The following is a 26,754-nucleotide window of genomic DNA, read 5'->3' as shown; positions in this document are numbered from 1 at the left end:
TTCTCTGATTTAAATCACTCCGAGGGCGTCTGCCTCAAACACTCTGTCGTCTGGTTTTTGAATAATCTGCTGCGGAGATCAGAGATGCGTAATGGGGAGCTAACATTGGAAGTTCTTGTTGAGTTTCTCGAGCGATCAGCAGGGCCGGTAGATCGCCCGATATGACTCTGAGTGAATGCCATGGGAAGTCTGACTAATCTGCGACATTCTATTTTAAATGAGAAACCAGATACATCACTATTTCTATTCTAATTAAGGATTATAAGGGATGTAATCTGCGAGGTTAAAAACGATTCTTTTGTTTCTATCAATGAATTCGAGCATTGGAGCAGTTTGACATTCTATTTAAACATTCCGCTCTTCTCACCCAAAAGTAGGATCAACATGAGGACCTTTGTAAGCACAAATCTAGTTGAAGACAAATTTTGTTTAAAAAAAAAAGTTTATATGTTTTATAGGTTGCCCTTTGCGCCTTGATTGGGTTGTGAGTAGCCAGGACAAGCCTTTCGGCAACTGGAACGTCAGCAGGAATGTCAACGACAATTCCAACGGCGATTTCCTGTATCTCGACTCCATTACGAACCAGCAGAAAAAAAGGCAAAGCTGCGGCTGGCCGGGCTCTCCCAGTTCCCGCTGTCCAGGAGGAAGATCAACAAACCACCGATGAAATTCAAGCACCGAACCGGCCAAGGCCGGCGAACGCGATGAATCTTTCTTTGAAGTATCTGCGCCTCAACAAGAGAAATCTCTCGACGATTTCTTGACTGTCGTTCCAGTTTCGCAGCTGAAATTCTTCCAAGCCTTGGCTGCCAGAACTCAGAAATTCTTGACCACACCATCAGACTTCAAAGCCGCTTCCTCAAAATGAAACAAGCAAAACTTGTATCGATCGACGTGTGTTTTTATTTGAATGGTGCAATGAATACAACTGCGATTTAAGACACGTACATTTTGTCTCCAATAACTTACCGTACTTGAATTTACCGGAGAAACAAACAGCGGTGATGTAAAAGGTATTGATGTGGCATGATGTGGCATCAAACATTTTTAAAATTATTCAAGCCATGTATGGGAATGCATATCTGAGTAGTTTACCAATATTACAGTTTCATCAGTCATCGTATATGTATGAATCCGTATATATTGACACGAAGTACCCCACAACACACGCAAATTCCCTATGAGTCAAGCTCCATAATTCTGGAAATGCGGCAAAACCCGGAGCGCGTGCCATAACCTGCTGCGTTAATTTGAGGGAATCGCCTCAAATTGCTTGTTTAAGACATTATTAACTTTTGAGAGATAGGAGATTCGACTGGGGTCAAACAAGGAACTGCAAAATTATGCAAGTGTCGCAGCAATTGAGTCCGCTCTGCGTTCTCTGCTGTGCACGTTTGTTACTTATAAGTTATAAGCTCGAGTTGTAAGTCAGGCGACTCGGCCGGATCTTAATTGCATTCCGAGCTATTCCGCAATCCCTAATGAAAGGTAAAAGCTGTACCATTATACTTGCTTTTGACATACATTTCGTTGCTTCAACAAAGAAAATAAAAAATTATGAATTCAAAGATCAGCACTGACGTAATACGTTACGTATACAAAATGAGGCTAAAAGAAAGAAGTCTCTTGTATGCAATTCATTGATTTTATTCATTTATCGTTTAAAAAAACATATCCAAAACCGTTACATAACGGAGAACATTATGGGGGCGGGTAGAGGAAATGATTTAAACCTACAACACTACAGCCAATCAAATATTTTAAAGACAAAATAATTAAAATGTATTAAGTCGCGGTTCCTGTTATCGAATTCCGTTATTGAAGAAATATTCCGTTTCCACCAGTAGTTTTGGAAACTATTCATTCTGCAGCGATGGCGGGGGCTGCTTTGGCAGCACGTTTCTTAATGTCCATATCAAGAAACTGCTCGAGAGATGCTAAAATAGAGCTCAAGTCATTGTTAGAGTTGCTGTTGCTGTTGGAATTAACGTTGTAGTTGCTTGTTCTAGAAAGGCGAGTAGGTCTCAAGGGGCGACGCTTTGAATTAACATCGGACGTTTTTTCTAAGCCCAAGATCTCTGTGTTGTCCTCTTCAGGAACATCATTGTCCTCGTTTTCTGGGGTCGTCTCTGGCTTCTCCTTAGCAAGACCTTTAGCCCCTTTAGCCCCCAACATTTTCTCGAAGCAAGAGAAGTCGCCGTAAACACAGTCGTTTTGTTCCTCGTTGCCGGTCAGTTGAGACAAAAGGGAGCTGATGAGGTTGTAGTTGGTGTTGTCATTCGTGTTGGTGTTGATGTTGACGTTGCTGTTACTTGCCAATGGACGGGGCTTATGCATAAACGGATGTTGTGGTCTTGCAGCGTTGGCCGAAGCCATCATGCAAACCAGAAAAATAATCACTGCTGATGCCTATAAAACATTAAAAATGGCCAGAAAATTGTATTATAATTTGTGCACTAAAACTAGTTAATTTGATTTTTTTTTGTGATGTGTAATTTACCGAAATTTTCATCTTATTGCTCTAAAAGAGTGGAAAGTAGCTTAAGAGATGAAGACGATGAGTCTGCTGAATTATTACTGCCCGTTCCATTGCTTTTATACTCGAACGTCCTTATTCTATCATCAAGGTCTCATGGGAAAAGCTTTATTTTGAAATCAAAGCTGCGGTTGTTTCATGTAATTATTTAAATCTGAATAGATTTGCTTCATATGTTCTTTCAATTAATTGGCTGACGTGAGTGGAGAAGGATTCCACTTCGTTGCTTAATAACCACGTTACATGAGATATCAAAATCTCTTACCGCACTATGGTAGTGTATTGCCGGTATTGCTTAGATCAAAAATATTATTCTTTTTTTTTCCAAAGGCCATCGGTGACTGAGTACACTCAATACAATTTATAATAGCGAGTGAACTCGCTAATGGAAATGGAAGTGATAAAAACTTTGAATTTAAATTTTGAAAAATTTAAATTTTTAAATTTTGTATTTAATTTCTTTGATCCCTGTTTGGCCTGTTTATTTGCGTAAGCAAATTTTTTTATTTTGAATTGGCGGGAAGCCCGAGTGAGGAGTACATTTGGCATCGGTGTCAAATTAATGGCTGCACGACTAAATGAAATCAAAAATCAAAATACAATGTGATTGTGTCGTGCCATGGTTGTGCCTCATATCTCTTCGCTCTTCGGTAATTAAAAAAAAAATGCTTTTTATCAGAGAAATAACTTAAGAACCAAGAATAAAAGTAGGATAATTATGGAAATTTTATCAAAGGGAATGAATTGTTGTAAACTTATAAGATCTTTGTTCCTGACTAGCACTTAATAACATGTTATCCCACAGTCAATGCATAGCATGCACATGGCATGCATTTGCCATTTACTTTGTTTGCAATATAATTTCATGTTTCCCTTCTTATTATTTGTGCAGATTTATTAAATCCAGACTCCTGAGCTAGCAATCAGCATCAACATCAAGTTTTGCTGATCATCATAACCTGTCTGCAGCAGCTGTGTCAGCTTCATCGATGGGGTATTCATTTTGTGATACTTTTACCTATTTCATCTGTTATGAATTTAAATGATTTGCATGACTTGCTTGTGTGCTTTCTTTATGAAACTTAACAATCTGTTGTTTGTCAAAAATGAATGTCTATACCTAGCTATCTCATTTAAACTTTTCCTTAAGGTGGCTTCCATAACTGTTTTCTGTATCATTAACGATTTCCTAATGTAGGTAAACACCATCCTGTTTGATTGGAAGATCCACAAATGATTCATCTCTTCTTCACCCTTTAAACACCCTCGTGTAGGTACACTCATGTGAGTGTGAGCATTCCTCCTTCATGGTATATGGGTGTATTCACGATGACTCCTTCCTCCTATCCCGCCTGGCGTTTTCAACTTTTTCTGCAGATGGAGCACTCGGAGATGCCTGGCTGTATTTCCCAGGCTGAAGGTAGGAAACATTTTCCCTATTCGTTTTTTTTTTTTTTATTATTTTGGTGGCGTTGTTTTTTGTTAGAACATCTCCCCGACTGCTGGCTGTTTTGTAAGTTACTCGACTGCTGCACTTGACAGCAAACTACAGGGAGCATAAACATCTCAATAAGTATGTAAATTGATGAATCATCGTTACGCTCAGCAGTGAGTTCATCACTGCTTTCGTATCGTAAGGACTCTTCAGCAATCAATTAGCGGACTTCCACGAAAAGAGGGCGAACCTCAACATGGCCTCCTCCGTTCAGGTGGGTCAGCATAGTTTTACAAAACTGTCTTGCCCTTTCAGGTTCACTAAAAGTGACTGTAGTCACAATAGGAATAATTCCACCATGAGTGTTATTAGCCAGTGGAACCATTTTACTTTGCAGATTCCGAGTTTTTCGGACACACATTTCTAATATGTGCCTTGCCGACTTTTCCTTTAAAAATTTTGTCCGAATCTTTAAGGTTTAACATTGTATGTGGTGTTTTTGTTTATCGTTGCTGAAAGTACTCTCTCCAAACACTTTTTTTTTAATTATTTCTATTTGTGGTCTTACCGAGAATGGATTAGATGAAACCAACAAAAAGCTGTCAATGCACTTTAAATTTTTATTGCGGAAATTTATAGTATTTTCCCAACTCATGATCCAAAATGACGGAGAATGTGACTTCCTTTAGAGAGCTACAAGCAAAGTCGAACCAAGAAACTGTAAATTTTCGCGTTCGTGACAATTTAAAGTTCATGCAATAACTGGTATCCGGAAGTGATTGGCCAGAATCTGCCAGAATTGACCGTGAAATTTTAATTTCCGTCAGTCCTGTTCATAGAGATTTATTTTCGAAAAATTGCGCAATACTGCTTAACTTACGCTTCAGACTGCCAGCACGCCATCAAACATAATTTAAATGGGCGTGGATTCCAGTGAACTAGTCTTGATTTCACACGAGATATAATTCTTTTTTCAGTTTTTCTTCATCAAGATTTTTACTAGTAGGTCATAATTAGTTTTTTTGTTCTTGTTCCTTTCGCAAAAGCTCATTCGCAATATTAGCTCAGCGTCGAATTAACAATTGTGCTCTCTTCATTCTCGCAATAATATTTTGTGGATCATTTAAACACATCTTAATTTAAGCACATGCAAATGCGTAGTATCAGATACTATGTTATGCACTCAATTTTCCATAACGAAATTTGGATGGCTGTCGAAAACTTGAAACTGTCGCAGAGAAGGTAAAAACTTAATAGCGAATTGAAACATTTGATTTTGTAATTTTTTCCCCTTTATTTTATTTTAAAAAATTAGGACCGAGTCGGCACAAAAATGCTTTTTCTGCCAGCTGATGTTTTTCATCAACTGAATTGCCAAATTTTGATCCAAGATCTTGCTTCGTCTCTCTTATTTTTACTTGAACTAGAGAGTGGTCGATTTCCCATTTGCGGGTAATCCGGAAATAATGACTAGTCGATATGTCACGAGAGGCAGTGAGCATGCAAACAATGCCTTCCCTTTTTGTTAATAATTGTAGTTGACTTAGTGGATTGAACACGGTCGACAGGAAAAAATTTTGAGTCTAACGGGGGGGGGGGGGATAATTGCACTCGCTAGTAATCCAGGTACTCAATAACGGAGCAACGGAGCTAGTTTTGGATCATAAGCGAGTACATTCGCTAATCCATTCCTTGATCAGCGAATGCAGTTGGGCTACAAGTTGATGTTCAAAGAAAGACGTTTTTTGTATGCATTTCTTTTATTTGATTTTGTAATTGCTTTAAAAATCATGTCCACATAACGGAGAACATTATGAAAAAACGACATGATTTTTAAACAAAACCTAAAACACTAGAGCCAATCAAATATTTGTAAAAAAAAAAAATAAAAAATAATTATATAGAAAATATCAAATCGCGGTTCCTCTTGTCGAATGCCATTATTTGAGAAATATTCAGATCCACCAGCAGTTTTGGAAACTATTCATTCCGCAGACATGGCGGGGGCTGCTTTGGCAGCACGTTTTTTAATGTCCATATCAAGAAACTGCTCGAGAGATGCTAAAATAGAGCTCAAGTCATTGTTAGAGTTGCTGTTGCTGTTGGAATTAACGTTGTAGTTGCTTGTTCTAGAAAGGCGAGTAGGCCTGAAGGGGCGACGCTTTGAATTAACATCAGCAGAGGCTTTTTCTAAGCCCGAGATCTCTGTGTTGTCCTCTTCAGGAACATCATTGTCCTCGTTTTCTGGGGTCGTCTCTGGCTTCTCCTTAGCAAGACCTTTAGCCCCTTTAGCCCCCAACATTTTCTCGAAGCATGAGAAGTCGCCGTAAACACAGTCGTTTTGTTCCTCGTTGCCGGTCAGTTGAGACAAAAGGGAGCTGATGAGGTTGTAGTTGGTGTTGTCATTCGTGTTGGTGTTGATGTTGACGTTGCTGTTACTCGCCAATGGACGGGGCTTATGCATAAATGGATGTTGTGGTCTTGCAGCATTGGCCGAAGCCATCATGCAAACCAGAAAAACAATCACTGCTGATGCCTGCAAAACAAAACAAAAAAAATGGGAAGAAAATTATTTTAGAACTTTTTCTGTAAAACAAGGTAATTTGGCTTTTTGATTTACTGAAAAATTCATCTTGTTGCTCGAAGAGTTGTGGAAAGTAGCTTAATAGATGAAGGCGGTGAGTCTGCTGAATCATTACTGCCGGTCTCATCGCTTTTATACTCGATCGTCCTTATTAGTCCATCAAAGTCTTGTGGGAAAAGCTTTGTTTTGAGACCAAGTGGTGCGCTTGTGTCATCTAATTATTTAAATCTGAATAGATTTGCTTCATATGTTCTTTCAATTAATTGGCTGTCGTGAGCGGCGAAAGATTCAACTTCTTCGCTTAATGTGCTATGCTAGTAGACATTGAAATCTCTTGCTCTATGGTAATGTTTATTTTTTTAGATTAAAATTTTCCGAAAGGCCATTAACGAGTACACTTGCCTATAAAATTATAATAGCGAGTGCTTTCGCTAATGGATGTATTTAAAAAATGTTGAATTAAATCTTTAAAAAATCCACTTTGAAGAAATAACGATTATCTCTTTACTTGAATCTTGTTTTATCTTCTTTAATCTTGTCGAATCTTGTCCAGTTTCTTTTTAAATGTCTTGCATTTAGTCAAATTACAAAAATGTGATCGTCGTATCTCTTTAGTAGTTTAATTTCAACTTTTGATGCTGTTTAGCAGATAAATAACTTGCGCACTCATTTGAACTGAGTGACAAACGAATTCAACGTGAAAGGTTCTTTTCAAATTTTCCGCTTTTTTCAAATAACTCAAATCACATACGAATGCGTATGAGATCATTTAAATGTTCACGTACTTTTCATAATTACTTGAAATTCGAATGTGGTGATCATGATTAAATCGATATCAGTCACACATAAGGTTATAAGCGAATTGAAACAATTGATTTTGTAGCATTTTTTACGTGAGGTCTAGTCTTCACAAACAGTGAAATGGTTATTTTTTTTCTGTTGATAGTTGTCATCTCTATTATAAACTGAATCGCCTAATTCATCATTTGTGATCCCAATGAGCACATCACACTTGAGAATGATTCGGTCGTTCGTCATCAGTCGATGCTTTAGTAACGAATGAACAAACACATTTTTATCATTAACGACTCGTTGATATTTGATGAATTAATCCAGATACATCCGAAACGGTCGTCGAATTTCGAAATGTCTTTGCATTCAATCAAATTAATTCGGATTATCCAATGATTGTCTGTTTACTGTTTTGTTACTTTAACTCTTTAACTAGAGAATTGTCATTACCAATCGATTTGTCCCATGAGGCAGTGCTTTTACATTTTTTCCCCTCAGAGGCCATTAGCGAGTGCACTCGGTAGTGAAAACGATACTGGTCTTCGGCGGTCCTCGGTCCCATAGCTAGTTTTGGCTCTTTAGCGACTGCACTCGCTAATCCGTTTCTTAATTAGCGAATACACTGGGCTAGGACTAAAGATACAAAGAAAAAGTTTCTTGGATGCGTTTCATTTATTTGATTCAGTAATCGCTTAAAAAAAATCATTCCCATAACCATACAACAGAGGACATTATGGATAGAAACAAGAAATAAATTGCTTAAAAAAACCTACAACACTAGAAGCAATCAAATATTTAAAAAAAAGTAAAATAATAATAATAATTAAAAGCATGAAGTCGTTTTTCCTGTTGTCGAATTTCGTTATTGAAGAAATATTCCGTTTCCACCAGCAGTTTTGGAAACTATTCATTCTGCAGCGATGGCGGGGGCTGCTTTGGCAGCACGTTTCTTAATGTCCAAATCAAGAAACTGCTCGAGAGATGCTAAAATAGAGCTCAAGTCATTGTTAGAGTTGGTGTTGCTGTTGGAATTAACGTTGTAGTTGCTTGTTCTAGAAAGGCGAGTAGGTCTCAAGGGGCGACGCTTTGAATTAACATCGGACATTTTTTCTAAGCCCAAGATCTCTGTGTTGTCCTCTTCAGGAACATCATTGTCCTCGTTTTCTGGGGTCGTCTCTGGCTTCTCCTTAGCAAGACCTTTAGCCCCTTTAGCCCCCAACATTTTCTCGAAGCAAGAGAAGTCGCCGTAAACACAGTCGTTTTGTTCCTCGTTGCCGGTCAGTTGAGACAAAAGGGAGCTGATGAGGTTGTAGTTGGTGTTGTCATTCGTGTTGGTGTTGATGTTGACGTTGCTGTTGCTTGCCAATGGACGGGGCTTATGCATAAATGGATGTTGTGGTCTTGCAGCATTGGCCGAAGCCATCATGCAAACCAGAAAAACAATCACTGCTGATGCCTATAAAAAATTTGAAATGGGAAGAAAATTGTATTAGAATTTGTGCACTTAACTAGTTCATTTGACTTTTTGCTTTACCGAAATTTTCATCTTATTGCTCAAAAAGAGCTGTGGAAAGTAGCTTAAGAGATGAAGACGATGAGTCTGCTGAACTATTACTGCCGGTTTCATTGCTTTTATACTCGAACGTCCTTATTCTCCCATCAAGGTCTTGTGGGAAAAGCTGGGGAAAAGCTTTATTTTAAAACCAAATCAGCGATTATTTCATCTAATTATTTAAATCTGAATAGATTTACTTTGTATGTTCTTCCAATTAATTGCCTCACGTTAATGGTAAAATTTCAACTCCCGCGCTTTTACGTTTCATTAGACACCGAAAACTCTTTCTCGATGGTAATGATACGACGAAGCCAATTTAGCAGATTTTTGCTTTTAAATACATCCCAAATAATGTTCATAGCAGTAAGCTTTGCTATCATATCGTTTTCTGTTGATCTGTCACTCCAAATTCATCGTTAATTTACCATCAAGTAAAGTGAAATAAAATTAAACATGTGTTTTGTTGCTCGTAAAACCAAAGGTTCCTATAATTTTTTTGTCACAAACTGGAAACTGTCCTCGAGCAATTTTTCGTTTCATAAGCGCTGTAAAATTTTCATAAAAGTCACATACTCCTTCACAAAGCCGGTCTAGCTCAAACATATTTTGTCAGCGAATCAATATGAAGGCTTTTGTACGGTACGTAACATGTAACATTTTACTGTGTGCTATTCTGAAAGAATTATAACGAAAAATGACATTGGCATACATTTAACGATCGGTGCTATGCGGTTTCATTTTTATGCTGCTCTGTCTCCTTATTTGATATTGGCGATCTGCGTTGTGACTAGCCAAAGCAAAGCTTTTAGAAAATCCAGAATCAATACAAACATCAACACCAATGTCAACAGCAACTTCTATCGCGAATTTTTCTCCAGTCAACTGAATTCCATGTTGAACCAGGGAAAGAAAGGCCAGGCTGTCGCTGGCGTGGCCAGCAAAGCATATACCGGATATCACAGCCCAGCAGGAAGGTCAATAAACTGCAGATGACACTATGGATGATGGGGGTCTTTCTTTTGATGAATCTGCTTTTGCTGCAAAAGATGCAAAAGTTTTGCATCTCAATAAGACGATTTCTTGACTTACATCTCAGTTTCTCAGCTGGAGATTTTTCAAGCTCTGGCCGCCAAAGCTCAAGCGATGCAATAATCAAAAGTAATAATATATACCCAAAAGACCCAGCTGATTTGTCAGACTATCGACAAACTGCGCATATTTTAGCAATACGATTTTTTTTTTGAACCAGAATTCCGCAGAATTCGGTCTGTTAGAAAACTATTATCTTTGGAATGGAACCTACTTGTTCTTTTATTCTCCAACCGGCTATCCTGAGTTACTGATTAAAGAAAATATTTGTCTGCCCACATGTAAGATGTGTGTCTTACAAATACCAGTAGTAGTCATTTTATCAAGAGATCTCTTAGTTGTACCTTTTGTTTTAATGAAAAAAATAATTTATTTATTCCTCATTCACTTTCATTTATTGCCATTAGATTTTGTTTTCAAAAATTCAGAATAAAAAGAAATTGTGATAGAGGTTGCGATAACATTTGGAAATGCACTTGTATCAAAATAATAATTACGATTATCATTAACCATTGTACCAATAGCCGGAATTGATTGAACATTCTTATGTCTATCCTGAACGGGTCTGAGCCTCTGTAAAAGATCTTAAAAAATCCATTTTAGCCGCTTGAAGCTCCGCTGGTTCTTAAACCAAAAGAATCTAAAGGGATTGGAGAAAGGAGCGGCGGTGTCGCTGGTCCTCTGAAGGCTTCCACGGCAGCCTCGATATCCTCTTTAAAATCTTGTGGCGAACCGTCATCCTTGTTTATACCGTCTTTTCGATTTTTGATTAGGTCGTTGAAAATATAATCGTAGAGAATAGTGAAATCACCCTTGACAAATGCGGGATCCGCCGAGGCGGGAGGTTCTGACTCGGGAAGAGCTGCAGGAGGATGTTGTCGCAGCATTGGATGCATTTCGTCTGGCCGTGGGAAGGCAGGAATGGTGTACTGGCCAGAGCATTGCTCATTTTTTTGAAGAACTTCCAACAGGTTAAAAATGTAATTCAACAGCGAACTTATTAAGAAGTTGGCACTCATATTTGTATTGTAGTTGTTGTTGTAGTTTGTGTTGATGTTGGTGCTGAAAGGTTTCGACTGTGCGGGATTCATGCAGACGAGCATTAAGGTGCAAGTAGTGACCTGAAAAACACACACACAAAAGTGGGAAACTTATTTGTCAAATTTCCATATTTTTGGTGACAATTTTGTTATTTCTTTTCGAGCACTTACCACAAATTTCATACTGATGACTGCCATCTTTCGGAAACACAAATAAGGTCGATACCTTGGGAATTTGAATCTCTTTATATACAAAATCAATAAGAAAGGGGAGGGGGTAAAAATGGCTGCTTCAACAAGTATCCAATCAATTGGCAGTTTTTGTAGACTCCTCCTTGATGAAGTACCCATGTTGTCACTTAACTCATTACCAACTTGTCCTTGAAAAGATTGGCGTTTTTTTGTTGTTGTATATGCTGAATGCATTTTACTATGCGACCTCTGAGTAACTTTACACCCACGCATAGAGACGATGGGATGGAGGTTAGAGTTTCCTCATCTCCAGTTATAACGCAATTTTCGTATGGGACTTCTGAAGTTGACGAGAATTTACCAATCCTTTTTTTCGGGTGGGCGGACGCTATCCAATGTAAAGTGGGTGTGGCGATGTGTCTTTGAGAATTTAAAAGAAAGTGCGCAATAATAAGCTCATCTACCATAATAAGCTCATCTAAAGGATTCTGTTGGCGTTTTGGATGTCGAATCAATCAAGCGAGCGAGATGATGAGACTTTTGGCAATTTGCGTTTAGTAAGAAATGTCTACCCTTGTGAAATAAGTAAATTTGATTTTAAAAAAATCCACGACGACGCAATAATTGAATCTGTAATATATGTATTCTTTCAGCTAAAAGATTAAAATGTTGCATGTCGTGAAGTCGACGAAATAGAAATAGCCAGGTCTTAAACGAAAGCACAGACTAGATTTCTTTCCAGTAAGTCAAATCCATTGACGGAATTGAGTCACACGGAACTCTTTGATTCCTGCGAATAAACGAAAAAACATTTTTAAAAGACATTTTTTTTTGGAAGACGTTAAAATCGATTGCATACGTTTCAATTGGTTGTATCATGGCGAGTGGCTGCATGTTCGTCACCGATCCATCGTTGTTGTCACAAATGAGTCGAGCCAAGCTTGACCGACGTATCTGGTTGAGTTGGTCTGCAATAAAGTATAGGGATCGGTCCCTCACTACCAATAATTAATTTTCATTTGCTTTCATTTCTACCTAATGTGAACGAATGAGGCTGGCCACCAATATCATAAAAATAGCGATCGCCGTTCTTGGTTCTTTGAAATTGATTGGCCGTAATACATAGAGCAATGGGGCCCATTAGAGCCCCAGATTGGTACACGGTTAAGTGGTTTTCCAGCAGAGCGCCGATATAGAGATCAATATCGTCCACGGATTTATAGGCGGCCCTGAGAAGGTCGATGTTCTATGAGAAAGACCGGCGCGTTGTTACCAAAATGATAACTAAACTCCTCTCGGCTATCTCTATTTCTATGCATCGTCTGTATGTGCATGCAAGTAGAGACTTTAATTGATAGCATACCTCAGGGAAAAAATCGACTATAAGTTCGTCGAACGATTCAACTTTTTGCATTCCACAAAACTCGCGGAACTGGTTGTAGCCTGGAATGCCGTGTTCCCTACCTCGCTGAATGGTGATGGCAACCAAATCGGACCCGTACGCCTTTTGGCCACTGAATCAAAGCCAATTCAAACTCAAATAGGCAATTCCAAGTAAATCTTTCGTCGAGAAAATGAACTCACATGTATAAATTGGAGGTCACTTCGCTGCTGTACAGAGCGTCGATAGCTTGAGGTGGTTGTTTGGTGAGTCCACGTAGGGCGGAATCGAGAAATTCGGGATCGTCCACAAGGCGGGATGAGTCGAAGAAATATTGACTCAGCGAAAAACTTCTCTCCGTGTCTTCCTGATCAGCTGCGTCGAGAAGACTGAAAGGAGATTGCAATGGTGACAGCTCAATCTGATCGCTCGGGTTGCCGACAAATAAGAATATCGCATTTGTTTTATATACTATAGAAATCCTTGGATAGAGGAATGCGTCACGCGGAATGCAGCAGCTGTGAAATCGTTTGATACCGACGGATCAATAGCCACATCGTAGCCGTTGCCGTAACCAATGGATGGCAGTGCTAATCCGCTATCGGCCATGACTTGAGAGCCTTTATTATCAAAGTAGTTAGTAAATTCCCAACATCGACAGAAACGGAAGTGTGAACTCGCCCAATAGTGAGGGAAGATATTCGTTGTAGGTGATGTGTTGCAATTGAGCAATCACAATTCGGCGTGCTTCCTGGAACAGAGTTTCGTCGTCCCATTGCGGATTGAGTCCTTGAAGCTCCTTGGCGATGCGATTATGTTCCCGTAAAAATATCAATTGGATAGCTGCGAGTTGAGGGTTCTCTTCCACTCGAACATCACCTTATTCATTAAGATTCAATTAATTCTGAGGGGTGCGGATCGTAAATTCTCGTTTAGTCGAATCTTCTCTACGGTAGCCTACTCTATGGGTTTTAGGAGCAATACATACCTGCTTGAAAGCACACTGCCAGCTCGTGATTAGGTTGGTTTTCGCATCCTGGTGCAATTGGAAACAATTCCCGGCCATCAACGTTTGACATTTTCATCAGTCCGCCAACTCCCGAACGCAAATCATTCGACGTTGTGACATCACTTCCATAAATTTGAGATCCGTCCAAATAATGGCTATTGGTGTTTAACTAGTTATAGGGGAAGAAATAAATCACTATTACCGTGTTCCCATTTTAGAAATGGGAACCTGAGAAATAAAAAAAAAGATAGAAAACCTGTTCGGCTATCCCGAAGGTGCAGCTCGAATCGAGGCCAACCTTCGAACGAGTAAAGCTCATACAGTTGATGCCATTGAAATCGTAAAATATATCCCCTTTTTGTAGGAATTTTTATTAACCAAATAAATTTTTGATTTACTTATTTTTAGTTTACCCTGCTTTATTTCAATAGGTAGGCATTGGGGGTGCATGTCGTTGGGAGGAAGTAGTTGCCCTTGAGCGTCGCAACAGGCTGGGCTGGATCCATTTTCTGAATTAGAACTCGTTTACAGTGAAAATATGAAAGTGAAAAATGGGAATCTAATAATACCGAATGTAAAGTCCTCCGAAAGAGTTATGTCACTGTAAATGTACAAAATGTCTTAATGTATTGACATTAATTTCTCTGTAAAAAAAAAGGCTACACATTACTGCGTAATAAACTGGCCAAATGACATGACAGCCAAGGTGACATTAGCCGTTTCGTCGAGCCCATAAATCCGTATAGTATCAATGCTAATTTCTCGTGCGTTTTTCAATTCGCTTCCGTCACTTGCCAGCCGAGGTGAATCGATTCCTGTTTCAATTAAGAGTAATTAGGCTTCCAATTAAAAAAATTAACAAGGTAATATCGCATCGAAATCACCGTTTCCGTAATGAGCTGGTAACAAGCGCTGGAAAATTGTATCACGTTGCCCCCAACTCGGTTGCATTAGATTGTTGCAAGAACCGTCAAAAGATCTGTATGTATTGACCGTAGGACAGGCAATTGTCTCCGGACAGGTCTTCTCGAGAACTGTATCCCTCAGCGACAATTTTGGCAGCACTTTACCAGCCTCGTTCTCATTTAAGTTTATCCTGTCCAATCGAAATAACACACCCAAGGTTATTATATAGATTTCCACGAAGTACAAGTTATGAGATGACGTCAACCTTTCTTTGAGCTTTTTTGATGCTTCAACGACGCCGAGAGCTTCAACAGTTTTTTGTCGAGACTGATTAGAACTGCGCTTTTTCTCTAATACGTTTCTGCGTCCCGGGCATTTATTTTTATTGGAAATCAATCCGTCAGAAAATAGTCGCTTTTCAAGTTCAATCATATTCTCAATTTCTCGCAGTCCATCTTGGGCAGCACTTTGTAAGTCACTGATAGCAATGCCATTCACCGAACCTGAATAAGAAACGTATTCAATAGCTTTTCAACTATTTTTAATCAATGCAGAAACAGGCAACTTACTACTATGAAGGATGGCATTTCTATCAGGAAAATTTACTGACTCCTCACCCAAAACACATTGCTAGGCATATTGAAAAGCATGAAGTAGCGGAAAAGTGAAAGAGTTATACAAGATTTAATACCTGAGCGAGTAAAGGCAAAAGGAAAATCAACAGAACAGTTTTCATGGCGGAGTACAACTATGGTACATATAGTGATATGAAAACTTAACCAGATAGATGTCGGATACTATCAGACTTACTGTGCTTTTTTTATATACGACGCAGGAGCAGGAACTGCAGCCAGCATTGATAAGTTGAATGGACAAATAGGGTACATTATTGATTTTACGTTATCGAACAGGATCTGTGACATACGTAATAAACGACGTGCTAGTTTCGTATTTGTTTATGTTGGTCTAATAGTCCGCTCATTATCTGAATTTTAGATTAATGTGGTGCAATCGTTTTATTTTCTATTTCAAATAGTATGTAGGCCCTACACATTTTTTTTTTCTTTTTTTGGGTTTTCCTATTGTCTTTAGTATCTACTAAATCATTAAAATAAATTCACAACGAATTGTGTAGGGAAATTAGTGATTGTATTCAAAATTTTTTTGGTGACGAAGTTGGAAAGGTTTTAATGGAAAGGTGAATCAATCTTTCTACAATTTTACAATAGCCTGCGAAACACTCGATCAGTGAGTGCAGATACCAAGAGTGTTTAGTGTTTATATAACAAATGTTCATTGCTTAAATGACTAAAATATTGAAATATTATTATTACAAATGTGTTATTTAGAATGAAGAAGTCGTGTCTCTCTGGGCGGCGGCGGCGGCTGCGGCGGCTGCGTTAAAAGATCTGAAGAATTCGGCACGGGCAGCAGCTACGTCGGGTGTTTCCTGAACCTGTTGAGGAAGACCGTACTGGTCCACCACAACGGGTTGATAGCTGCCTGACCAGCTCTTTTGCTGAGGAGCTACCCAGCTCTTTTCTTGAGGTGCAGCCCAGCTTTTTTGCTGAGGGACGACAACGTTTTGTTGTTGGGGAACGCGAGCAGCTGCCTCTCTGAATGAAGCGAAGAAAGCATTTCGTGCTGCTTGGACCTCGGGAGTGTCTTGCACTGGCTGGGGCGGGCCATACTGGACTGGTTGAGCAGATGCCCAAGTAGGTGTAGGAGCGACCCAGGATTTTTGTGCTGCAGGAGCAACCCAGTTGTTAACCGGAGCGGTCCAGGACTTCTTAGCGGGGACAACAACGTTCTCCTCCTTGGGAACACGGGCAGCAGCGACTCTGAAAGTATTGAAAAATTCTGCCTTTGCAGCTGCGACTTCAGGGGTGTCTTGAACAGACTGGGGAAGGCCTGGCTGGGCTTGAACAGTGTTCCATCTGGTAGTCGGAGGAGCAGTCCAGGCGATTTGTTGGACAGGCACCGGGGCCGGGACGGATTTCTTCGGCTGCGGAGCTACCCACTGTTCCTGGTTGGGTGAAGCAGCTCTGGCAGCGGCTAGGGCAGCGGCATGAGCGGCCAAATGAGCAGAGCGAGCAGCAGCAACTTCAGGGGTCTCTTGGGTGTAGTCGTTGTCAACGCGATAACCGTTTTCATCGGCGATGTAGTTGACGCGGATCTCTCTGCCTTCCGGGTTGATGTAGGCGTAGCTGCCTACTTGGTTTCCTCGGGCATCTCTGTGGGTCTCAGCCGATTGACCTGGATGAGAATAGCCAAACTTGGCCTGGCCAAATCCGTCTTGCGATTGAAATTGACGGGCAATGTCGCTATAGGCTCCCGTGTTGCCCCATGTTTGGCCGGAAACGGCGCAAGCCAACAAAAGAAGCGCTGCCACCTGTCGAGAAATGATTGTCACTTAAGTGTTTCTATGTAACTTTTGAATTTGAAATTGTATGGCTTACCGAAGTCTTCATGATTATTCGCGTGCTAAAGGTAGATAAGCACTGGAAAGATTAGTTTGAATTTCTCAGTGTTGGGATGTGCTTTTATACCGATGGACTCGTAGGTGGACTCGCCCTGAGCAAGGTCTCCCTTTCGGGAAGGAAAAAAAAACTTAGTTCTTCCGTGTACATTCCACTTGAAGGTGGAAATGCCTCCGCCCATCTCACACGACTCCCGCCAGCTAAAATCCACATCGAAGGGAGGGAGAGGAACGAGTCTCTTCTCGTGACTTCTTTGTGTGTGTCTGTGAAAGTCGATTTGGATCTCATAAAAGGCGACCTTCAATCGAAAAATAATCAAGGCGCTGGATACCAGTCAAACTTGTTTTGTTTTTTTGTCTCTTTCAAACGTGATAGCAGCAAAAAATCAGAAGCGCGCTGCATCTTGAGAGACTCCCCTTGTGAATCCCTATATAGTGCATGATACCTTTCTCTAGAAGAAGCCATAGGATGTGTGCGGGAACAAGGTCTTCCAATATAAGGTCATTACTTTTACTCTCCCGATTTAGTCAAAAAAATTGGAAACTCTCAAGCTTTGTACTACTTGCGGCTAAAAAAGCAAGTTTGACTGTGGGACGTAATCTTTTGGGTGGGGCAGATTTTCGTGTGAAGGAGGTTCCAAAGGATATACACAATTTGACCGATTATTTATGCATATAGTCATGGTGAATTGGTGATGTTTGGCGTGTCCCTGAAATCTTTTTTGGGAATATTGGGAAGCGTTTCAGAGCTCACCTTTCATTAAAAAACAAAAAAACTGTAACACTTCTCGCATTGAGTAGCTAGCGGCTATCAACTGGCGTCTTCGCGGGTATATATAAACCGAACGCAATCTCGAAAAATACAAACCAACCCTCTCAGAGCGATTTCTTCTTCAGCACGCGAATAATCATGAAAACTTCGGTAAGACAATAAGCGCCCAATTCAAAGATGTCACTTGAAAAAAGCAGTTTTTAATGACGTGTCTCTTAATTCTCCTAAAGGTTGCAGCTATTCTTTTGCTGGCTTGTGCCGTGTCCGGCAGATGGGTTCAGCAACCAACGACGAGCGATGTGGCCCGTCAATTCCAATCGCAAGACGGTTTCGGCCAGGCCAAGTTTGGCTATTCTCATCCAGGTCAATCGGCTGAAACTCATCGAGATGCCAAAGGCAACCAAGTGGGCAGCTACGCCTACATCAGCCCGGAAGGCAGAGAGATCCGCGTCAACTACATCGCCGATGAACACGGTTATCGCGTTGACAATGACCACACCCAAGAGACGGCTGAAGTTGCTGCTGCCCGCTCTTCTCACTTGGCCGCTCATGCCGCCGCCCTAGCCGCTGCCAGAGCTGCCACACCCGACCAGGAACAGTGGGATGCACCCCAGCCGATCAAAAGCAAACCTGTTGTAACGGTACCCCAACAGCAGAGCTGGTCTGCCCCTCAACAAACCACTTGGGAAGCTCCTCAGAGATCCTGGGCCGCTGCTGAACCGGTCCAAGTCAACTATGGCTTGCCCCAACCCGTAGAAGACACCCCCGAAGTCAGAGCAGCTAAAGCGGAATTTTACGCAAGTTATCGGGAGGCTGCTGCTCGCGCACCCCAGGAAGAGAACGTCATCGCTCCTCAACAGACTAATTGGGACGCCCCTCAACAAAAGAGCTGGACCGCTCCTCAGCAGGACACCTGGACTGCTCCTCAACAAAACACCTGGTCCGCCCCTCAACAGAGCACCTGGGTCGCCCCTCAATCAGTTCAACCTTCAACGAGTGACACGGCCCGTCAGTATCAATCTCAAGACGGTTTCGGCCAGGCCAAGTTCGGATATTCCCACCCCGGCCAATCTGCTGAAACACACCGAGACGCTCAAGGTAACCAAGTTGGCAGCTATGCATACATCAACCCAGAAGGCAGAGAGATCCGCGTCAACTACATCGCCGATAAAAACGGTTTCCGGGTTGATAACGACCACACCCAAGAAACAGCTGAGGTGGCAGCGGCCCGCTCTTCTCACATGGCTGCCCATGCCGCTGCATTAGCCGCCGCCAAAGCCGCTTCACCAAACCAATAAGATCGTATCCAACAGCTTAGATTATAGCCTAAACATTTGCAAACCGTGATACAATTCTTTTATAATTCCTAGTTGAATTTTTGAAATGTTCCCTCTTTTGGACATGAGAGCGTGCCCACTGGTGTATCTGCTCGTACCAACTTTTGTATGCCATGTGTTGAGTAAAGGATGACGTGAAAAAAAAAACTTGTTGAAATATCGAATATATGTGTTCGAGTCTGGTGCGTGAGAGAGCTTCTAATACATGCAAAACAAATTACATCAATGTCATAATGTTCATGCTGCTCTTGGTAACCTATAGTTAGTAGCTACGGGCTATACATTGAATATATACCTATGCGGTGAATGCAATGAGATGTAGTATACGTGCAACAGAATTAGGAATTCTATTACCGTCTTTTTTTATTTGGGATTAAAAAAAAGGAGTTGGCCGTAAGGAAAAATGCAGTGCAGATTCTTGTTGAAATACCAGAAATTCTATGAAATGTGATTATAAGCCCTTGTAAAATCCGACACAAACTCGGTCTTTATGAACGTGATTCTGCAGTTTCTGCACTGATTGGTGCAGTTTCATCAGGTTGAAAAGTGACACAGAGTAGAGCACATGTATGTAACCGTACGTACTCGGTGAAATGGCTTTTTTGTTTGTTTGAACACCTCGGAAGATTTTCAGTCTGTGAGAGCAGTGCCACCTATTGCATTTCTAAACAACCCAATTTTGAAATTCCTTGGCGCGAAATCTTCCTGTAATTCGAAAATAAACTTTTTTAACTTGTTAAATCACAACTATAAAAAAAAAAAACTCTTAAAAGCTTATAAAAAATCTTCATAAAATGGCAGCACTGCTTCCAAGTTCTCACGAAAGTTAGTCTGCAGTGTGTGCAAACGGAACGGCAAAACAGAAAAATTAAAAATCATCCTGTTGGCTCGAAAGATCAGTAAGGAGAAGATGAGGCTGCCTGTTATTCTACCAAATGTTGTATCTAAGTTTTAGCCATGTAATTGTTTTAATATAGTGTGAGACTGTGAGTGTCCCGTTTTCTTTTACTTCTCGGTGGCCCAATAGAGGTGTTAGACCTACCTATGGTGTCCCGAACCACACGTGGTTAAAATTAAGCAGTCAAGTCAAGAAAATGTTCGAAACAGCCCAGGATTCCCAGATCAAATCGTGCTAGAAGTGAATCATGGGTTATTTCGCCTGGATAGTTTAAAATCTCCATGTTGAAAAAGAAGTGAGCTAGTACTACCTCTGGATGTATTGTTCACTTTGCTTTATCGAACCAAAGTCACCCCCAGCACTCATCTCAAATAAAACAATAAGTGTTTGAAATGCCTGTGCTAATGAAGAAGTAGTGCTAAAGAATAAGTTCTTAATGAAGTGAACTCTAAACATTCAGTGTCAACAACTACCTACATTTACTGCCAGACACTAAACGTTTTACCTGAAAAAGCAAGAATCTCAATCTCGAAATTATATGGGAATCAACTTGGATCATAGTTTCACATCAGCAAACATAATATAACTGTTGACAGGAATGATCAGAAGAAACAGTCAGAAAGAAGAACATCGACGTTGGTGTAAATCTTCTGCAACAAGATAATAATTGAGTAAGAATTTGCAACCCTTGATTGTGTGCATTCATTAAGTAAGAATAGCATGTTCTGTGTGTTTTAAGTTTTTAAACATAAGTTATTATTTCTCCTCTCAGGCTCTCAGAATATTTGGGTTACGACCGATAAAGGCGCAAGTACCGGTTCATTGCAAGAAGCGTCTTTGCGAAGGAACTGGCAGCCAGGAAGAAATTGACGGTGGCGAATAAACTTAATGCCTTGGAGGGCCGTAACATCGATTCTCTAACAGTTTCTTGCTGTATTGGTGCTTCAAGTTGTGACGCGCACTTTCTTGACTTATGCCTTATGGCTATTCTCGCCTTATTATGATGATTGGATTCGCTATCAAGAAGGAAAGCGTGGTCCAGTCCAACAGCCACAAAAAAGCTGGAACGGTCGCTGGACAGAAAAAGTGCAACATTTTTCCGTCGGCTGTTGTCAACAGAATCCTAGTCTATCCTCGAGTACACGTGCCCCAGTTATGAGCCGCTGGGAACCTTCTACTACACCTAATACGCGAAGAGGACGGACTTATCGCAGCGTTATCAAGGACTGGTGGAGTTTTTGTTGGCGACAACAAGATTTCACGTTTCAGTAAGTCTTAATTTAATTATATAGCATATAGACTCCCAAGGAAGACGTTTCTTTTGGTATTTCAGTTTATTGATCTTCGATGATGTGGTTTCTATTTCATTAAGACTGATTATCGTGATCCCTCGATAGAATTTTGACTTAAACATTTGAAGATGTTATTTCTCTTTCACTGCAAAATTATTTTGTGCTAGCACTTTCTGTAAAACATGCCTTCTTAGCTCAGTGGTAGAGCGTTGGTCTTGTATCGTTGATGAAAAGGAACCAAAGGCCGGGAGTTCGATCCTCTCAGGAGGCATTGTTTTAGGTTCACAAGTGATTCGATATACTATTATTTAAGTTGAAATGGTATTGTCAACAATTACAAATTCAACATAAGCTATTATAATTTATCTACAATATTTGGGTTTTATTTAGTTTAAAAAATTATTATCAGTTTTAGATGAATTAAAAAAGCAGACGAATTTTTGTTGATTTGATAACGAAATTTATTATCGATACATTTTTATCCAATGTCATTTCTAGTTTCATGTGCGCTGCAAAACAGTATCAAGATAGCCCTAGGTCCGCAGCTACGAGTTGAGTCTAGCTACTTTCTCCTGTGAGTGTTAATAAGAGCAGTGACCATAAGTGGGTCAGTTATGTAAAAACCTGATAAAAAAGATGAGCTTTCTCCGCAGCTTTAATCAACACGCTTTCACAACGGCTTCTGCAACCGAAGAAAGTCGTAGCATTTCGTAAGTTAAAGTCTCCAAGACAAGTTTACTCTAAAAATTCATTTGAACTGGACTAGTCCGGATCATTGAATTCAAAATGGAATCCGCTATTACTGACAACGAAATTGATTTTTCCAAGGCAAACAAGAGGCCGCAAATCCTGGCTGCTCTGGCAGGTAATAAATTGAAAATACCAGAAATATCTTTGTTAAACTTAAATAAAGTGCCATGTTTTTAATAGCTGCTTTCAGCGCATTTGTGATGGGCACTACATTTGGATGGTCGTCACCCGTTCAGCCACAATTGCAACAGAATTCTACCTTGAACACTGTGGTTGATCAGAACAGCACTTGGTACATCGACCTGGATGACGATCAAATGTCTTGGGTAGGTTCACTAATCAACATCGGAGCTTCCGTTGGAGCCATTTGCGGAGGTTATCTGATGGACAGGTTTGGACGCGTCTTTGTTTTGATGGCCGTGTCAATCCCTTTTTTCACAGGATGGCTCTTCATCGTCTTGGCCGTCGATCCTTGTAACACAATTGTTTTTTAGCTCATTTTAAGCCATCGTGAATTAAGAAGTTGATTTATTTAGTGATGCTCTACGTTGGACGTTTGTTGGGAGGACTGGCTGCCGGTATCTGTTGCGCTGTGGCACCTTGTTATATTGGTAAAAATTAATTTTCATATCATTATTGTCTGTGCTGTTTGTAATCGACTTGCAATTCCAGGAGAAATTTCTATACCTGATATTCGAGGAACCGTTGGCTACTTTTTTTCAACCAACATTGGACTGGGCATTTTATTCACTCAGATACTTGGACTAGGTCTAGATTGGCGATTCATTTCCGGTGTGTGTGCCATCACTCCACTTGTACTTTTCGCTCTTTTATATTTTGTTCCGGAATCTCCCTACTTTCTCGTCAAAAACAGTACGTATGATGACATAATATCTGATGTTACCAGAAAGTTTGTTAGTTAGTATTAATTATACGATTTGACCTGGGAATCCCTTCAAGACAAGATAGATAAGGCTGCCAAAAGCTTACAATGGCTCCGAGGAAATCTGTTTAATGTGGAGGCTGAACTGGCTCAGATTAAATCGCGAGTAATTGAGGACAAAACTCAACAACTAAACTTGAGGGACTTCTTAAGACCATGGGCGTACAAACCTATTTTGATAGGAATTGCCGTAATGGTTTTCCAACAGTTTTCCGGTCTCAACGCAGCCCTGTTTTACTCCGTCGAAATCCTTCAAGTGGCCGGAAGCAATTTAGACGCTCTGGTGTCCGCTGTTGTTGTCATCATTACGTTGGTATTTATTTACAACAAAATTTACTTGGAAGTTTATTTATTAATCGTTTCTTTTATCTGTTAAAAATTGCGAAAAGCTCATAGGAAACTTTCTCGGAGCTGTGGTGGTTGGTCGTCTCGGTCGCCGGCCTCTGTTTATGATTTCTGAAGCGATAGCTTGTCTTTCGATGTGTGTTCTTGGATCCTACTTTTACATCCTCACCAACGATCCGGAAGCTGCCAAACCCTTGGCTTGGTTGCCATTGACATCTTTAATTGTTTTCATTTCCGGAATCGGCATGGGACTAGGACCCCTTCCTTGGATAATCTCCAGTGAGGTCCTACCTGCCAAAATCCGTGGACAGGGCAGTTCTATTGCTGCTTTGGCCAATTTTGGACTATCGTTTATCGTCACGAAAACTTTCATCGATATCCAAAGAGCAGTGACACCGGCAGGTGCCTTTTGGTTCTACGGCGGTTTCTGCCTGTTAGGTATCCTCTTTGCCCTATTCCTTTTACCCGAAACCAAAGACAAGACCTCTGAACAAATTGAAGCATTCTTCGTGACTCCCAATCACAACGTTGAATAGCATAAAAAATTAATTTTCTCCCACAAAATTCGATACTCAGTTATGTCAGTGAATCACGATTGAACTATATTTTTGCTGCGACAGGCCTTGCGAAAGAGATTTATCCAACAATAGAGAATGCTGATGCAATAAAGTCTAAATCACATTTTAACAGTGACGTTTTCCTTTGGCCTTCTGGGATTAGATTGTATAAATATGGTTGAAGGTTAAAGTAAAAGAATTACTTGTGACATTGCTAGAAATATCTGGGTCCATATGGATATACAACTTGCAACAGGTAAAAATAAATGTGGTTTTTTAACTATTGATTCTAGGGAAACAGTCGCGCAGGAAATGCCGATTTTTCGGTAAATATCTCACAGCTTCTAGACGACGTTGACAAAAAATCTACAGAAACACAAATGCGCAGCATGCATGAATGACGTGTGTCAATTCGTACGTCATGTTACACTGTTACAGTCCAGAGTGAATGAAGACTATATCCGGTACAGCGACCGCACCGCGCATCTGTGTCTGTAAGGTTACTGAAGAAATTGCGGTTAAGTTGTGCATGCGCTGGCTACGTGCACGAAGCGAATTACATAAACTTGCGATCTAAAAGTGTCACGTAGTCAACTATCCCGGTTACAAGGTATAAGTAATATTCTAATGTCTGCAGAGCTTACCACTAGACAGTGGACACACATGAACAGGTACATACTTATACTTGAAAGATAAAATCTATCCGTGTGTATTTAATAGTAATATGTAAACTGCTTGACAAGATTATAAATTTTAACTTCTCGGTACTTAATAATCATTACTTAATTTTTTCAATAATGAAGGAAAATATGGATGAGGTAAAGAATCCTCCTTGCGTGGCCATTGATCTTGCAGTGAATAACGCCGCGTTCATCGGAGATGATGGGAAAGTAATTGATGTATCCTTAATTGATAATAATATACCCCCCAAAACATCAGGAAAACAAGAAATCGACTACTCTACGGCAACGAAAACTACGCAGTTTGGAGCCTCACTAGCTGGTAATAAAGTAACAAAATTATTGTTCTATAGAGTTGAATAAAAAATTTTCTTTCTTTTAGCTGCTTTCAGTGCGTTTCTTTTGGGAACAACTTTCGGTTGGTCATCACCCGTTCAGCCACAATTACAACAAGTTTATACAACTTTTCGGATGAATGACTTAAATCAGACAAGTCTATTATACACACTGCACTTGGATGGTGATCAAATGTCTTGGGTTGGTTCGTTATTGAATATTGGCGCTCTGTTCGGAGCTCTCTGCGGAGGACTTTTAATGGACAAATTTGGCCGTCGATTCGTCCTGATGACGATGACCTCACCTTACATCATTGGTTGGCTAATGATAACACTTGCATTAGATCCAAGTAAACTACTATTTATTAAGACAATTTATTTTTCTAAATTTAATTTGTATTTTTCCTTGTCTTCAGTTATGTTGTACGTCGGCCGAGTCATCGTTGGATTTGCAGGAGGGGTTTGTGCAGCAATCGCACCTTGCTACATCGGTACTAGTGTTTTGATATGGCAGTGGCAGTCAGGCTTTAAATTACTTACATGATGTTTTATAGGTGAGGTCTCAACTCCTACCATGCGAGGAACCGCAGGCTTATTCTATTCAATGAATCGAGCTTCTGGAATATTGGTTACTTCATGCATGGGGCTATGGCTTGACTGGCGTTGGTTATCGGCCATTTGTACAATTCAACCATTAATTTTACTTGTTGGTTTGTCCTTCGCTCCTGAATCGCCATACTTTTTAATCAAAAAAGGTTAGTTTAATGGTTCCAAAGTTGTTGGTGTGGCGATTTTTAAAGCCTTTACGTATATTTATTCCAACAGGAAGACAAAATGATGCACACAAAGCTATGCAGTGGCTTCGAGGTCCTAGCTACAGTATTGAAGCAGAAATAGATCAAATTAAAACTCGAGTTCTGGACGATTCCCGAGAAGCCCCCAAATTATCCGACTTTTATCAACCCGGGGTGTTTAAACCTATTCTGATTGGAGTAGCTTTGATGATATTGCAACAGTTCTCCGGATTAAACGCTGCATCGTTCAATGCCTCGGAAATTTTCCGGATTGCAGATTTGGACTTTAATCGTCTTATTGGAGTCGTTATAATCAGCGGTGTTCAAGTGCGTTTTTTAAAAAAGAAATTAATAATTTTTTTTGTAATTCGATTTTTAATTGCTCTATGGTTTTTGAATTAGGTCGTGGCAGTCGTCTTGTCTTCTTCGCTGCTGGTGAAAAGATTTTATCGAAGAACATTGTTCATAGTATCTGTCGGATTTGCTTGTATTTCAATGCTCACCTTAGGTGTCTTCTTTTACTATCTGGACTCGTCATCCTCACAAAATTTAACCAAATTCAAATGGATTCCTTTGGCATCTCTAATTGTATTTTTCGCTGCTGTCGGAATGGGTTTAGGGGGTCTTCCGTGGCTCATATCCAGTGAAATCCTTCCTGCTAAATTTCGAGGGCCCGGTAGTTCAATTGTCGCTTTCTCTAATTTTCTTATGTCATTTATCGTGACCAAGACATTTATCGATATGCAACGTTTGATGACCCATGCTGGTGTTTTTTGGTTTTATTCCAGTATTTGTTTTGTGGGCGTTTTATTTGGTTTTTTTCTTTTACCCGAGACGAAAGATAGAACAGCCAATCAGATACAGGCTTACTTTAAAAGTGATAGAAAATCTGAAGGTCCCCATTCTGTGTTTCCCTCTGGTGGTGTCAGGACACCTCTGTGAACTATTTAAACTTTTCAAGGGACGTATGGAAATGTGTTACTGTTCTGCTCAAAGTGAGGTTAGCAGGTTACCTTATAATGGGTGAGAGAACTAAACTGTAATTTATTAACA

General features: G+C 40.2%; 8 protein-coding genes, 1 long non-coding RNA gene and 1 other non-coding gene across 16 annotated transcripts; 5 read left to right on the top strand and 5 right to left on the bottom strand.

Annotated features, from left to right (window-relative positions):
- Positions 1–1,631: 1,631 nt before the first annotated feature.
- LOC124342105 (CAR1 transcription factor-like) lies at positions 1,632–6,660 on the bottom strand. Of its 3 annotated transcripts, none has more exons than XM_046795087.1 (2): positions 6,592–6,618; positions 1,632–2,409 (listed from the first exon to the last, which is right to left on the bottom strand). In XM_046795087.1, the coding sequence occupies exons 1-2, from the start codon at positions 6,601–6,603 to the stop codon at positions 1,861–1,863; spliced, it is 561 nt and encodes a 186-aa protein (XP_046651043.1). In that variant the 5' UTR covers positions 6,604–6,618; the 3' UTR covers positions 1,632–1,860. The 3 variants fall into 3 exon arrangements, with proteins under 3 accessions (XP_046651043.1, XP_046651038.1, XP_046651031.1); XM_046795082.1 differs by lacking the exon at positions 6,592–6,618 and adding an exon at positions 2,501–2,600; XM_046795075.1 differs by lacking the exon at positions 1,632–2,409 and adding an exon at positions 5,796–6,507 and having other exon boundaries at positions 6,592–6,660.
- LOC124342383 lies at positions 3,123–4,889 on the top strand. The gene is made up of 4 exons (XR_006918802.1): positions 3,123–3,186; positions 3,429–3,530; positions 3,735–3,956; positions 4,023–4,889. It is a non-coding gene; the product is annotated as an uncharacterized LOC124342383 (long non-coding RNA).
- Positions 5,763–8,973, bottom strand: LOC124342054 (uncharacterized protein DDB_G0283357-like). 2 transcript variants are annotated; one of them, XR_006918706.1, is made up of 3 exons: positions 8,882–8,973; positions 8,145–8,803; positions 5,763–5,857 (listed from the first exon to the last, which is right to left on the bottom strand). XR_006918706.1 is itself a non-coding variant. In XM_046795028.1 (2 exons), exons 1-2 carry the CDS (start codon positions 8,891–8,893, stop codon positions 8,255–8,257), a joined length of 561 nt encoding a protein of 186 aa, XP_046650984.1. In that variant the 5' UTR covers positions 8,894–8,973; the 3' UTR covers positions 8,044–8,254. The 2 variants fall into 2 exon arrangements, 1 of the variants encoding a protein (XP_046650984.1); XM_046795028.1 differs by lacking the exon at positions 5,763–5,857 and having other exon boundaries at positions 8,044–8,803.
- A 1,478-nt stretch (positions 8,974–10,451) lies between these two features.
- LOC124341959 lies at positions 10,452–11,359 on the bottom strand. Of its 2 annotated transcripts, XM_046794924.1 has the most exons (3): positions 11,203–11,359; positions 10,803–11,112; positions 10,452–10,745 (listed from the first exon to the last, which is right to left on the bottom strand). In XM_046794924.1, the coding sequence occupies exons 1-3, from the start codon at positions 11,227–11,229 to the stop codon at positions 10,591–10,593; spliced, it is 492 nt and encodes a 163-aa protein (XP_046650880.1). In that variant the 5' UTR covers positions 11,230–11,359; the 3' UTR covers positions 10,452–10,590. The 2 variants fall into 2 exon arrangements, with proteins under 2 accessions (XP_046650880.1, XP_046650874.1); XM_046794918.1 differs by having other exon boundaries at positions 10,452–11,112.
- A 488-nt stretch (positions 11,360–11,847) lies between these two features.
- LOC124340986 (peroxidase-like) lies at positions 11,848–15,359 on the bottom strand. The gene is made up of 16 exons (XM_046793853.1): positions 15,211–15,359; positions 15,089–15,149; positions 14,785–15,022; positions 14,498–14,709; positions 14,284–14,428; positions 14,183–14,214; positions 14,027–14,122; positions 13,870–13,967; positions 13,593–13,782; positions 13,286–13,483; positions 13,077–13,224; positions 12,808–12,993; positions 12,587–12,737; positions 12,259–12,469; positions 12,083–12,191; positions 11,848–12,013 (listed from the first exon to the last, which is right to left on the bottom strand). The coding sequence occupies exons 1-16, from the start codon at positions 15,253–15,255 to the stop codon at positions 11,950–11,952; spliced, it is 2,184 nt and encodes a 727-aa protein (XP_046649809.1). The 5' UTR covers positions 15,256–15,359; the 3' UTR covers positions 11,848–11,949.
- A 292-nt stretch (positions 15,360–15,651) lies between these two features.
- On the bottom strand, positions 15,652–17,066 carry LOC124341887 (pupal cuticle protein-like). The gene is made up of 2 exons (XM_046794842.1): positions 16,979–17,066; positions 15,652–16,911 (listed from the first exon to the last, which is right to left on the bottom strand). The coding sequence occupies exons 1-2, from the start codon at positions 16,988–16,990 to the stop codon at positions 15,865–15,867; spliced, it is 1,059 nt and encodes a 352-aa protein (XP_046650798.1). The 5' UTR covers positions 16,991–17,066; the 3' UTR covers positions 15,652–15,864.
- Positions 17,067–17,783: 717 nt separating this feature from the next.
- Positions 17,784–19,327, top strand: LOC124341879 (pupal cuticle protein-like). Its single transcript, XM_046794836.1, has 2 exons — positions 17,784–17,920; positions 18,001–19,327. The coding sequence occupies exons 1-2, from the start codon at positions 17,909–17,911 to the stop codon at positions 19,066–19,068; spliced, it is 1,080 nt and encodes a 359-aa protein (XP_046650792.1). The 5' UTR covers positions 17,784–17,908; the 3' UTR covers positions 19,069–19,327.
- A 619-nt stretch (positions 19,328–19,946) lies between these two features.
- Positions 19,947–24,022, top strand: LOC124341439 (facilitated trehalose transporter Tret1-like). Of its 2 annotated transcripts, XM_046794545.1 has the most exons (10): positions 19,947–20,676; positions 20,778–21,273; positions 21,796–21,871; positions 21,951–22,007; positions 22,126–22,162; positions 22,228–22,521; positions 22,584–22,658; positions 22,720–22,920; positions 23,008–23,303; positions 23,380–24,022. In XM_046794545.1, the coding sequence occupies exons 6-10, from the start codon at positions 22,248–22,250 to the stop codon at positions 23,869–23,871; spliced, it is 1,338 nt and encodes a 445-aa protein (XP_046650501.1). In that variant the 5' UTR covers positions 19,947–20,676; positions 20,778–21,273; positions 21,796–21,871; positions 21,951–22,007; positions 22,126–22,162; positions 22,228–22,247; the 3' UTR covers positions 23,872–24,022. The 2 variants fall into 2 exon arrangements, with proteins under 2 accessions (XP_046650501.1, XP_046650497.1); XM_046794541.1 differs by lacking the exons at positions 19,947–20,676; positions 20,778–21,273; positions 21,796–21,871; positions 21,951–22,007 and having other exon boundaries at positions 22,018–22,162.
- On the top strand, positions 21,482–21,568 carry Trnat-ugu. The gene is given in 2 exon segments: positions 21,482–21,517; positions 21,533–21,568. It is a non-coding gene; the product is annotated as a tRNA-Thr (tRNA).
- Positions 24,023–24,118: 96 nt separating the features above from the next.
- On the top strand, positions 24,119–26,654 carry LOC124341206 (facilitated trehalose transporter Tret1-like). 2 transcript variants are annotated; one of them, XM_046794222.1, is made up of 7 exons: positions 24,119–24,563; positions 24,696–24,894; positions 24,955–25,257; positions 25,324–25,398; positions 25,462–25,662; positions 25,733–26,028; positions 26,104–26,654. In XM_046794222.1, exons 2-7 carry the CDS (start codon positions 24,702–24,704, stop codon positions 26,641–26,643), a joined length of 1,608 nt encoding a protein of 535 aa, XP_046650178.1. In that variant the 5' UTR covers positions 24,119–24,563; positions 24,696–24,701; the 3' UTR covers positions 26,644–26,654. The 2 variants fall into 2 exon arrangements, with proteins under 2 accessions (XP_046650178.1, XP_046650170.1); XM_046794214.1 differs by having other exon boundaries at positions 24,119–24,894.
- The last annotated feature ends 100 nt before the right edge of the window (positions 26,655–26,754 follow it).

Source organism: Daphnia pulicaria, chromosome 1, assembly GCF_021234035.1.
Source record: "Daphnia pulicaria isolate SC F1-1A chromosome 1, SC_F0-13Bv2, whole genome shotgun sequence".
NCBI lineage: Eukaryota > Metazoa > Arthropoda > Branchiopoda > Diplostraca > Daphniidae > Daphnia > Daphnia pulicaria.
This window is presented reverse-complemented; position numbering and strand designations above follow the sequence as displayed.

What these genes read in the sequence shown, in the direction of transcription:
- LOC124341959 (XM_046794918.1), bottom strand. Translation starts at nt 11,229, where the DNA reads ATGGCAGTCATCAGTATGAAATTTGTG. An exon ending in TCATCAGTATGAAATTTGTG is followed by an intron (nt 11,113 to 11,202) that starts GTAAGTGCTCGA and finishes TGTGTTTTTCAG; the next exon opens with GTCACTACTTGCACCTTAAT.
- LOC124340986 (XM_046793853.1), bottom strand. Translation starts at nt 15,255, where the DNA reads ATGAAAACTGTTCTGTTGATTTTCCTTTTGCCTTTACTCGCTCAG. An exon ending in TTTTGCCTTTACTCGCTCAG is followed by an intron (nt 15,150 to 15,210) that starts GTATTAAATCTT and finishes CAATATGCCTAG; the next exon opens with CAATGTGTTTTGGGTGAGGA. An exon ending in CCTTCGGGATAGCCGAACAG is followed by an intron (nt 13,783 to 13,869) that starts GTTTTCTATCTT and finishes CCCTATAACTAG; the next exon opens with TTAAACACCAATAGCCATTA.
- LOC124341439 (XM_046794541.1), top strand. Translation starts at nt 22,084, where the DNA reads ATGGAATCCGCTATTACTGACAACGAAATTGATTTTTCCAAGGCAAAC. An exon ending in CGTCTTGGCCGTCGATCCTT is followed by an intron (nt 22,522 to 22,583) that starts GTAACACAATTG and finishes TGATTTATTTAG; the next exon opens with TGATGCTCTACGTTGGACGT. An exon ending in TTGTTGTCATCATTACGTTG is followed by an intron (nt 23,304 to 23,379) that starts GTATTTATTTAC and finishes AATTGCGAAAAG; the next exon opens with CTCATAGGAAACTTTCTCGG.
- LOC124341206 (XM_046794214.1), top strand. Translation starts at nt 24,690, where the DNA reads ATGAAGGAAAATATGGATGAGGTAAAGAATCCTCCTTGCGTGGCCATT. An exon ending in AACACTTGCATTAGATCCAA is followed by an intron (nt 25,258 to 25,323) that starts GTAAACTACTAT and finishes CCTTGTCTTCAG; the next exon opens with TTATGTTGTACGTCGGCCGA. An exon ending in AATCGCACCTTGCTACATCG is followed by an intron (nt 25,399 to 25,461) that starts GTACTAGTGTTT and finishes GATGTTTTATAG; the next exon opens with GTGAGGTCTCAACTCCTACC.